The sequence below is a fragment of the Xiphophorus couchianus genome, chromosome 2 (genome assembly GCF_001444195.1).
Source record: "Xiphophorus couchianus chromosome 2, X_couchianus-1.0, whole genome shotgun sequence".
Taxonomy (NCBI): Eukaryota; Metazoa; Chordata; class Actinopteri; order Cyprinodontiformes; family Poeciliidae; genus Xiphophorus; species Xiphophorus couchianus.
The window spans coordinates 18,982,688-18,995,127 of record NC_040229.1 but is presented as its reverse complement, the minus strand read 5'-3'; the positions used below and the strand labels follow the sequence as shown (position 1 = coordinate 18,995,127).

The window sequence follows — 12,440 nt, the reverse complement described above, 5'->3', positions numbered from 1 at the left end:
TGTCAGTTTCTTCCTGAATCTCAGGTTCCCACCAAAAGGTGTAATAGGACCGGAGCTTCGATCCTGGAAGGTGTAGATGTGCATGTGTGCTCCCACACACCTGCAAGCAATCAAGTCAATCTCCCGGTGTTTATGAGGAGTGGATTGTCAGTCTCTCACTGCTTGAGTGGTAAACTAAGTCTCTGACTCTTCTAGTGAGCTGCCTAGCGTCATGCATCAAGATTTATCTCTGTGTTTTATCTCCTTTAAAGAAGCTGATTCCGAGCTGCATGTCCCTAGAGCTTTTGGATATCAACCAACTTCCTCTGCCTCAGAACTACTCTACATCATTCATGTCTGACAACCATCATGCTCCTTATTTCAACCACCAATGAGCGGCCTGTCCTCCCTTCTATGTTTCCATCTCCAACTCTATGCTCAGATCACCAGTGCCCTCCATCTATAATCACCACACAGATAATCATCCTGGAGTCCGCTTGCCTTCCCCAGGCAAAACCTCCACCATTTATCCAGTAAGCTACCAGGATCCATTTCAGCCTCACTATCAACATTCCTCCACTCACCTGTCTTCTCTTTCCTCAGAAACTTAGTCCTCATGAGCTGACAGAAAATCCCTGTGGAGCAAAGACCATCTACACATTTATTTCACTGTACAATAAACCTTTCAAGTCTTACCTCCTGGGAGCATTTGTGCATGTGAGTCAGTCATTTCAGCAAGAACATGACAATAACTTCCTGATGAAAACCTGAACACACTATTTTCTAAAGTTATGAGATTTCCACACTGAAGGATCTTTTCAATATGTCAAAATGAACATTTCATTATGACCAAACCATATTTCTTATGAAGAATTATTAAGAAACTTGAAGGTAGGTTCTTGTTTTGCAATAATGTAGTCAGCATTAAATTTGATTGTCAACATGTCTTGTTATGATTGGTGCTGTCAGCCACTGAAAGGCATTGGGGAGAGATTTGGAGACTTGGGTGCGTTTATTGTGGCATGTATGGAGTTTTATAGTTATATTATGATTTTTCAAGGTTTCAATTTTAAAATCATTAGAACCACTCACAAATGCACTTACGCTGGTGTTGTGCCAAAAGTAATGATCTGCCATAAACGGATCACCCACCATGGGCGTGACCACAGCTTATAGACTGTGTTGCTTTGCATAACTTGCAGCAGTTGCAGCTTAAAATATTTCCAGTCAAACAATAATATTGCTAGGAAACACAAATTTGTCCGTATAAGATTATTTAACAGAGGGTTGTCTTTCATTACTACATGAAACATCACTCTTGAGTTGATTGGAATAAAACAAAAAATGTATAAACATGTAATAAAATTAACTGAATGTATTGTCAAATTTGAATCAAAGAAACTTATGTTTTGTATAATGTAGTTCAGATATTAAACAGGAGACAGTTTAATATCGGAACTATTTGAATATCTGGATTTTGGCTAACTGCCATTTAAGTTTGGAAATAATTGATGGAGTGGGAGATGTTGCTGCAAAATCTTTTGCTATTGCTGAGAGCAGTAGCAATAGGATTGTAAAAATGTTATCTCTGTTTGGTTATTTTTCAGATGTTTCCCAATAACTTTTTTGAATGTAAAAAACACTTTCGAATACAATGTTGTTTTTAATGGCTAATAGAAGTAAGTAATGGAATAAAATGAAAACAAGCTGGTTTGCTGATGCAACGCCCCCCTCACCACATTACGTCATAGGGTAATGTGGTGAGTTGTATTTCTAATTGGTACATTTGTAAGTGTCTGTCTGTTGCTGTGGTAGTTTCGTCAAAGACAAAGGTGTCACATGCTGTTATCTTGTCCAGCAACTCTGCTGCATATTTTAGACATTAACTGATATGTCCTCAGAGTAAGCTGCATCAAGGTGTATTTTACTTTGCAACTATATGGAAATTATGATATCTACATGGTAACATATATGAAATGTTCAATATTTTCTGTACTTAAAAATGTTTCAAATTTTGCTCCTCAATTGTCTAACTCCTTTTAATCTGGGTCAGTCTTCAGCTCTCTTTGGCAGAAAAGACTAGAGAGCAATTTTTAATCTTTTTCAAAAGTTGAAAGATGTATTATCTTTCTTATCTCATCTTGTTATCGCTTTATGTCTAAATCCATCTCTGCACTATGCAAATCCAGTTCTGTGCTTTCGTTGCTGTTATGCTGACATCTTGTTTTGCTTTGTAAATCGGCTTCATGTTTTCTGCGGCCCTTCTGCTGATTCATTGTTTACATCTTTTTTGATGGTTGATCTTTTGGAGTAAGGGATAAGAAATGGCAAAAATGAGAAGAGAAACATTGCTTTTCTTTTTAATTATTTTAGCAACTAAAATTTTCACAAATGAAAAGTTTATAAATTTGTATTTATAAACATAATTGAGACTACTGAGCTTATATACTAGTACTATGGCAGATGGAAAATAAGCAACCTAAAATGAACCCTATTCTTTTGTCAAGTGCAAGGCTTTACTTCTTACCAAGTGAAAGAAGTTATAATTGAACGTAGGGGTGTTGCTGTGGGACATTTGTAGGACAAAGTGTGGTTTGGGAGGTTATGGGATTAAGGTTATGCCCAAATGGACAATGGGGGTTTGGAGGGTAGGTGTTCTCACCTGGGGTGAAGCTGTGGTCCTGACTGAACTGACGGGTCTTTGGGTTCTAACCTGCTGATGCCTGGTTCACTTTGCTTGGCTGATCCAGGTTCTCCCAAACTGCTCCCACCTAGGCAAGGTGGTTGACTTAGGGGTCAGTCAATATAGCACTTGACTGTTGACTGTGGGTGGCAGAAGGTGAGGTCAGTTGGGGAGCTGGCCCCAAGTGAGAATGGTGCCTGTGCCATAGTGCTCACTTCATTCTCTGTGACCTATGCAACACCATTCTTCAGTTGGGTCTGCAGACTGGAGTTCTCAGCAACATGAGGGGACGGGAGGGATGGGGAACAGCTGAGGGCTGGCGTTGTGCCTTGTGTCTGGGATCTTCCAGAGCTGAGTCAGCCTGTCTTTCAGTCTCTATGAAGCTGAAAGACAGACTGAAAATAATTGAAGCCTTGCAAGGCTTCAACCATTTTCAACACTTTTAACAGCTGGGCAACTTGAGGTGACAAACTTTCTCACATACACCCACTCAACACAAGCACTATTATTTCTACAAATATACCCTTCCACCTACCTCCAACCACCACACACATCCACGGACACACAAATGATCCAAATGGTTGAAGGTCATACAATCCAGGTTACTATTACATTAATGTGGCCTGCCAAATTTGATACTAAATCTAGTCTTAATTTAATGATTTCAATCATGCAATTTGGATTCCATCTTGAGATATTTATATTGTAGAACAAATGTCCTCTGGCACACATAGGTAACTAACTTCTCCATATGGCATGCCACAAATGTGTACATGTATAAAAAAGGAGCTATAATTTAAAGTGACGTTCAGCATGGTGTGGGATCCCTGTCACATTTGTCTGCCTGCTTGAATGGAAACACTTTTTTTCCACCCTAGGATTTGGGTACTTTGAATTTTGTAATTGTAGAATTAATGGAGTCAGTAATCTAGCAATTAATCAGCAGTTACAGTAATAGCCTGTTCGTCCTGAAGTGGAGAGCTTTCTGTTGCAGAATCAGCAACACATTACTGAACAGAGTCACAAAATAGAGCAATCCAGTGGCACAGTTCCTTAAAAGTCTTCTACCGTACTATCAGCCCAAGCATTCCATTGAGCAATGGAAAGTATGCTTTATGCTCTCATCACCATACCATCACATACTTGTAGTTGTGCTAAAAAATATCATTCCTGAGTAATGTAAATCATTCTTTATTTTTGTGGCTAATAAATAACTCCTTACTTTCGAGAGCAAATATGCTGGAAGAGAGAAACATTTCAGAACATTTAAACTTTTACCTGTTATCATAATTTTTTGTTAAATATCACTGCTTGACTAATTTTTAATTGCAACTCTGAAGCCCGGCCTACCAGTGGCAATATTGACAAGTGTCAGTATAGTTCTGCCACCATCATTTAGACCTAGTGTGTGAAAAATGCAATGCTTGCATTGCTTAAGTTTTTAGTTTACGTTTATTAGAACTATCATGTTAAAATATTTTTTTTCAGTGTAAATTTGTAAGATGCAAATTGCCTGTTTGAAGAAATTACATAATTATTTAAATTATCCTACGTATTTTACCATCACTTATACATTTCTTGAACCAGAGAATATTAGTCTCCATCTGGTGTTCAGTAATTTCTCTACATCAAAAAAAATTATAAATAATTTATATAATATACATTGTTTGCACAGAATACAATGTGATCAAAAACAAATACATTTGAGTTAGGAAAGCATGTGGGTTGAACACAAAAGTAGAGAGGTAACAACATACAACTTCCAATGGTTGAGCTTATGCAAATCATTGAGAAGAAAATCTAATAGAACTAATACTATGTTCTTGATGTTAGTTTAAGCAAGTTTTTGCTATCTAATTTAATCAAAAAACCTGGAAAGTCATATGTCTTAAACAATGAAAAACCAGTAAAGATTACAGATTGGCTTTTATGTCAGATGATTGACACTACAATCTACTAAACTTGCACCATGAGTTGCTATTCTTCATCAACACAAAAAATGTGTTTCTTCCTCTTGTGTTTGAGATTGAATTACTATGCCAGATATATTTCTTTAAAAAAAAAGTGAATTCTTGTGGTGCTGTGATGGTGCAGGAGCAAAGCACGACCCAACGCATTGAGGCCTTTGTCCTCTTGGCAGTAGTCGCGGCCTTCCCCCTCTCTCATTACCCTGTTTCCTGTTGAACTACTTTCAAATAAAGGCCACTAGAGCCAACAAAACCTTTAAAAAAAAGGTGGGATTGTTTTGTATGCATGTTTGTTATAATGAATTTGAAACAGACAAATAAAACTGACCAGGATAATCTTTAACATGCATCATACTTATTCTAATTAATTGTCTCTTTTCTGTCATTTCATTCCAGTTGGCCCATATCCTCATGAAAAAGAGTGGAAGAACAGTCAATGAATTATGAATGTTCAACAAGATGACCTCTTCCCAGCAGCAGCAGATGATGCGAGGTCCTAGGTGGAACCGGGCCTTGTCCGACCCTTTATTTGTGCTGCTTCTAGCCCTCCAGCTGCTAGTAGTGGCAGGACTGGTGCGTGCTCAAACTTGTCCTTCTGTTTGCTCCTGCAGTAACCAGTTTAGCAAGGTTATTTGCACCCGCAGAAGCTTGCGAGAAGTTCCTGATGGCATCTCTACCAACACACGCTATTTGAATCTGCAAGAAAATCTCATACAGGTGATAAAGGTGGACAGCTTCAAACATCTAAGACATTTGGAGATTCTGCAGCTGAGCAAAAACCACATACGTAAAATTGAGCTGGGCGCTTTCAATGGACTGGCAAGCCTCAATACCTTGGAGCTTTTCGATAATAGACTCACCACCATCCCAAACGGAGCATTTGAGTACTTGTCTAAGCTAAAGGAGCTTTGGCTAAGAAATAATCCAATAGAAAGCATTCCTTCTTATGCTTTCAACAGAGTTCCCTCATTACGAAGGTTGGACCTAGGGGAGCTCAAAAGGCTCTCATACATTTCAGAAGGAGCCTTTGAAGGATTGAGCAATCTGCGCTACCTAAATTTGGGAATGTGCAATTTGAAGGAAATTCCCAATCTCACTCCATTGGTCAAACTGGATGAACTTGAAATGTCTGGAAACCAGTTGTCTGTTATCCGGCCTGGTTCATTTAAAGGGCTTATCCACCTGCAAAAGCTATGGATGATGCATGCTCAAATCCAGACTATAGAAAGGAACTCGTTTGATGACCTTCAGTCACTTGTGGAGCTTAACCTTGCCCATAATAACCTAACGCTTTTGCCCCATGATCTCTTTACTCCTTTACATCATTTGGAGAGGGTGCACTTGCACCATAACCCCTGGAATTGCAACTGTGACATCCTGTGGCTAAGCTGGTGGCTTAAGGAGATGGTACCTGCAAACACCAGCTGCTGTGCCCGCTGCAGCTCACCTACCCAATATAAGGGCCGCTATATTGGTGAGCTGGACCAGAATTACTTTCATTGTTATGCTCCCGTTATTGTGGAGCCTCCTGCAGACTTAAATGTAACAGAGGGAAGTGCTGCTGAGTTGAAATGTAAAGCCAGCTCGCTGACCTCAGTTAGCTGGATTACACCCAACGGTTCAATAATGACACATGGTGCATACAAAGTCAGAATTTCTGTGCTAAATGATGGGACACTAAATTTCACAAATGTTACCATGCAGGACACAGGGACATACACATGTATGGTTAGTAATTCTGCAGGTAACACAACAGCCTCAGCCACACTGAATGTGTCCTCTCCAGAGAACAGTAGCTTCAGCTACTTCACCACAGTAACAGTAGAAACAATAGAAACACCTCATAACGAAGGCTTCACCACCACTGTTCAACAGAAAGTGAGCCCCACATCCTCTGCCAGTATATGGGAAAGTCCTTCACCCACCTCTACTACAACGACAACAACAGTTCGAACCCCACTGTCCACACGCGCAACAGAAAAACCCTACACAATACCTGTAACAGAGGGCTCGCTCAACGGTTTGGATGAGGTTATGAAGACAACTAAAATCATCATTGGCTGCTTCGTTGCAATCACTCTTATGGCAGCAGTAATGCTGATTATCTTCTACAAGATGCGGAAGCAGCATCACCAGCAGAATCACCATGCACCCACACGCACTATTGAGATCATCAATGTAGATGAGGACTGCGTAACAGGAGGCCCAGGCATGGAGGGCCATCTTACTCTGCCGTCTCTGGAGCATGAGCACCTCAACCACTACAATACCTACAAGACTGCCTACAACCACGCCTCAGCTATGAATTCCATACACAGCTCAGCTCACGAACCTTTGTTAATCCGGGCCACCTCAAAAGACAATGTACAAGAGACCCAAATCTAATACTTTTGACTAACTCATAAAACTGTTGGCATTACACAGTGGCATTACTGACAGGACAGTATTGACAACTGGTTTTGAGGACTGTCGCTCAAATCTGGAGCAACACACTCATGTTTAGCAAATCACTGGAGTGATTTTCATTCAATGACATTGGGATTTAGAATATGTCTACTGTTTTGAAAAGTGTCTTTACAAAACAGAAGTTATTTATTTAAGAAAAAAATATTGTGGTTGAATCAAGAAAAAAAATTATTCTGCTTTTTTTTCATCTATTAATACATGTTATTTTTCCTCCTCTCATGTGAAAATGAATGGTTTACAAATATGCTTAAACTCTTTTAGAAGACATCTGTTGGAAAAAAAAAACTATCATTACTTTTTAGCTGGTATTTTAGTATAATTACAGTTTGAATCTGAGTGGGTAATTTCACACTTTACATCTGTGAAGAAAATCTAGAGCACATTAGGGGTTTTCTCCAGCAGTGAATGAAATTATTGAATAACTTGTGGTCATCTAAAACATGGCTGTATAAAACACTTGGCAAAGCGAAAGTGTCAGTTATGAATTTTGACCACAATTCAAAGTTTTAATTGGAACTGTCACATACATTAGGCACTCTCTGTTCTGCCATGAAGTCACATAAAGTTCTTGAAAAAGGGAAATAGACCCTACTTATGAAAGCTGTTTAAAAATGAAGTTCATTACTAATGATTTTATGTTCTCTTAAATTAAATTTCATTGATCAAAAGGTCGTTCTGTCCCTAATGTGAATGCAAAATACAATTATATTTCTGATCTCAAAGTTGTCTTGACAGAAGTCCGTGCCTACTTAGACAGATCCTTTTATTGTTATTAAAATATACCATTGACAGCATTAAGATTTATTGCTGTTCTGAAAGTCATAGCAGCATTAATAAATATTTTAGAAGCATTATTGTAATTGAACGGGATGGGAATAGTGTCACTGACCCATCCTGGCAAAATTCTCCTTGCTTGAAATGTTTCCAATGTATTCTGACCTCACATTTACCTTCTAATGCTGTGTTCCAGTGCATATTAAGGTGGCTGCTTTAAAGAGGCTTTTTATTCTTGCTGGGACCTGTTACCTCTTCTGCAGTACTGCCAGGAGTGCTGTCAGAACCAGAGTGACGAGCTGAAGAAAAAGCTTAAACCCTTTATACAGCTGTCTGACCACATTGCTTGTCATCTATGTGCCACATTTCCACATTGAGATGCTTGGCAGCCCCAGCTTCACACCCTGCCCCTGCCAACCAAAGGACTTGGCCCTGAGTGGCAAGGCTTATGCTACAAGAGGCTTTATGGTCATGCAGAATGTGTGGGATCAGGCATCAACCAGATGTTTGAGTTGCACCTACCTTTTTTTCTTTTTCCCTTAGCGACAACACAATTTACATTTTAATTGATGTGCTCATGGGCTTTGTATGGACACAGTTCTGCAGGCACTCATATCCAGGAAGCCATTTTAAAGTCCCTACTGTGAAAATTGTGCCAAGCTCCATGAATGCTGTGGTTAGACAGATGGTCCAAGATTTACTTTTAGCAAGTAAACAGGGTTTCTTTTCAGCAGTAGGATATTTTTGGTGAAAGGCATTGTTACACTGTTTGATCATATTGAAGAAGCATGACATGTATACATTCACAGTACATTTGCAATTCTACCCTGGTCACTTAGATGTTTAGAATTTTGGGTTGTATTCCAGGTAAGGAATCATGAATTAAAAGCTTCCCCCAACTTCTGGTAATTGATAATAACAGAGGAATACGGTAGTAGAAATCAAAGAGTTGTCAAGAAATGCAACACTGACTTTGAAAACAATACATGGTGTTTATATAATGGTTGTATAAAAAATTAATAAGATCCAGCTTAGAATCTGTATTTCTCAAAGGTGTATGGAATTTGAACAGCCTATTCTCTGCTTTTGCCTAAACCATGGTTTTTCTTAAACAAAAATCAAACCACAGTGTTGTTGCAACAAAGTAGCACTAACTGAAACAACTGCCAGGTACACAAAAAACTCTAAAAGAAGCACCATTAAATTTTCTTTTCTGATTTTGCTTAATTCAAGGACATATGGCCAGACTAGAGGGCATATAGGATCCATGAGCAATTCAGCAAGACAATAATCCTTACAATCATAGTTTTTCACCTTCTTGGATGTTTTATTTTTTTCATGCTTTTACAGTCTGGATTAACAAAATGTGTATTTTTATGACAAAAGTACTGAACAAAACAACTCCAATGTAAATGTGAAAATTGATATCTATAAAATGATTATCAATAAATAAAAGAAATGACATAAAATAAATGATTGCATAAATATTCACTCCCTTCAAGTCAGTATTTGATTAAAGTCTGGGCTTTGAACTGGCCACTCCAGAACAAGATCTATAATTGTTTTCTTCAAAACATTTTTATGTCGCTGTATGCTTCGGTCATTCATTGTCTTGCTAAAAGATAAATGTTCTGCAAAGTCGTAGTTCTCTTGCAGATGGAAACAAATTGTCCTCTAGGATTAATATTATATGTTGCTCATTTCATTTTACCTTCTACCTCTCCAAGCCTTCCAGGAGCTGCTACACAGAAGCATCCCCACTGCATGATGTCACCATGACTTAAAATGGTAATGGTGCATTTGTGGTGATGTGCAGTGTTCAACGTCTGCTAAGCAACGTACTGTCTGATGGCCAAAGAGCTCCAGTGTTGTCTCATCAGAACAAATAACATTCTTTAATTTGACCATGGAGTTTCCCACAGGCTTTCTGGCAAACTCTACTCAAGCTTTCTTCAATGAAAAGAAAGCTTGAAGCTGGGCAACATCTGATAAAGATTGCAACTCCTTCTGCGTAGTCCTGGGTCTCTTGGTGTCTTCTCCCAATGGCCTCCTTCTTGCATTATCACTCAGTTTGTGAGTACAACCTGATCTAGGCAGATTTATATATGGGTCATATTCTTTCCATTTCTTGATGATGGATTTAACTCAAGGGGATGTTCAGTGCTTTAGAGACGTATTTTGTATCTGTCACCAAACATTCAGTAACCATCTTTTTGATTTGCATGGTGTGTCCTTTGGTCTTCATTCTGGTAGCCTGGAATTCTGCTTAACCAGTGAATGGGCCTCCCAGACACAGGTATTGTTATACTGCAATCACTAGACATACTGTCATTGCGCTCAGGTGATCTCCATTGTACTCATCGTGAGACTACAAGCACTAGTTGGCTAGACCTTTATAGAATTATGTCCGTCACATTGGAAGGGGTAGATATTGACGCAATCACTGATTTTATGTTACATATTTTTATTGAATTGTCACTTTGTAGAATATGTTTTCACTTTGACATTAAGTGGGCTTGTTTGTAAAGTTTTGTTTTTTTTTAACATTAAAAAAATGACACATCCAAGCGAGTGAATACTTTTTCTCTATACTGTAATTTACATACAATTAAAACTATCAGCTGTATTAATGATATAAGATTGAATACATATTTACATAAAATAAGTAAATTATATGTGTGGCATCATTACAGTAAAATATTCCAATCTATCTGTGGATCCCAATCCATCAAAAATCTTTAAATGAGCCTTCCTGAATATTTTTGTTGCTGCCCTCCCACAGCCCAAAGTCAATTGCCCACACCAATTAATTGTCTTTATTTATGAAGGGGCTTCAACATATTGGCAATTTTTCCACAAAAGACCAACACTGTGGTACAAACTGTTTTAGACTTTCAAGAAAGTGTTTGATTTGTTCTTAGAAACTGTATAATTTATCGAAGGTGCAACACACAGAACTTTTGTGGTTATTTCTGCTTTGGTAATATTACAATACAATGAATTTTAAAAATCGGTTAACTTTAAGTTCTACACATTTTTACCAGCTGGACTTCTCACCCTTACTTTTGTAGAGTGTGGCACTTTTGTATACCATAGGATGGCAACGGTATCAGTCATTGTTTTGTCTAAGCTCTTAGAGGTGGAATTTAGGACTAAAATTCTCTGTTACAGACTTTTATCTGTTTTTATTTGGAGGAAAACTGTCAGAAAATTTCAATGGTAAATCAATTGCATTTGTCGAGCTGTCTCATGTATGTAAGATATCTGAATATTTTTGGTCAGTATTGTTTTTTAAAAAACTACCTTTCTTTTTGAATCTGAGAGGGAATGCTGTTTTAGTGGTAGATTTCTTAAAAAATACATTTTAAGAATAAAATTTTTAAAAAAAAACAAGCTTTTTTATTATTATTTTGATTTTACATGTGCCAACAATCTGTTTAAAAAGTGAAAATAGAGAAATATGCTGTAACAGAATAAGAGATTGATTTTCATGTAAGCATTCTTTCATGACCTTTAAAAGATATGGAGATTGATTATAGAGACCAGAGTTTGTAGTTCATACACAAAATATGGGTAAAATAAACTATTGTTGTTTTTCTGTATTGTGTGATCCTTGTTTTCAAACACCACAGCAAAATTGTTTTAAATTGGAAAAAGCAAAGTTACATTACGTCATACTGTCTTTTATTTTTTCCCAATTCTAGTCTCAAGTCTTTGATAAGCAAATCTAAGTCAAGTCTGCAGTGTCTTCTGATGTAACTTAACTCAGAATTGCTGCAGGTTATGTATTCACATTTTTATTCTGTACCTCTGAAACATTTGACATCTTTTTTTCAAAACATTAAGATCAGTAATACAAACTGCTGTGACTGGCTATGAAATATTTTGAAAATTATTAAGATGCAATATTTTCAGCCTACTTTAATTTTTAATAAATCAAATAGGCAAGATTATATTTTCACTTTCTATCTGCAGATTAACAGCAAGTTTAGCAGCAAGAAATGAAGATGTCAGAGATAACATAAGTTTAATATAACTCACTTAACAGTTAGTGCAGTTTGAGACACATTCTTATGCTGATTGTAACCCTGGTATAGCAAACATGAAAAAAATTATAAGTCTTTAATTGCCCATCACCGAAAAACGTCCTTGGTCAAATCTGGCCTTTAACAGGACTGTCATGGAACATTGCGGAAAACCCCAAAATACTTTCCAGAATGTTTCAAAGAACACCAGTTAATAAAACCTTTTTTAAAAGGGCAACATTACCTTAAATTACCTACTCTTTTAATTTTAATCCCACCCTTATTTACATGAGATCTGAGCTCCACTCTTTGACTCTCAGGAAAGTGAAGTTTTGAGTCTTTATATCACGAGTCCAGCATAGTGTGAAGCCTTGGTTTTGTGACCTAAGCAAATCTACATCGAAGACTGGAGTCACTAGCCTTGATGATCGAACACACAAAAATATTTGCTTTTTGTATTATTAGACAAATTTTGAAAAGGAAACTGCAATATTATTTTTAAGAAATGTTCCTTTAAGATTAACAAGGTATATTAAATTGGGTTGA

At 37.5% G+C, this 12,440-nt stretch overlaps 1 protein-coding gene across 1 annotated transcript in view; it reads left to right on the top strand.

Moving 5' to 3' along the window:
- Positions 1–11,471, top strand: part of lrrc4ca (leucine rich repeat containing 4C, genome duplicate a) — a 66,585-nt gene extending 55,114 nt beyond the window's left edge. The window contains exon 3 of the mRNA XM_028002425.1: positions 5,026–11,471. Within this exon, the coding sequence (XP_027858226.1) occupies positions 5,077–7,014 (1,938 nt within the window). The 5' untranslated portion in view covers positions 5,026–5,076 and the 3' untranslated portion in view covers positions 7,015–11,471. The remainder of the gene's footprint in view (positions 1–5,025) is intronic.
- Positions 11,472–12,440: the final 969 nt, after the last annotated feature.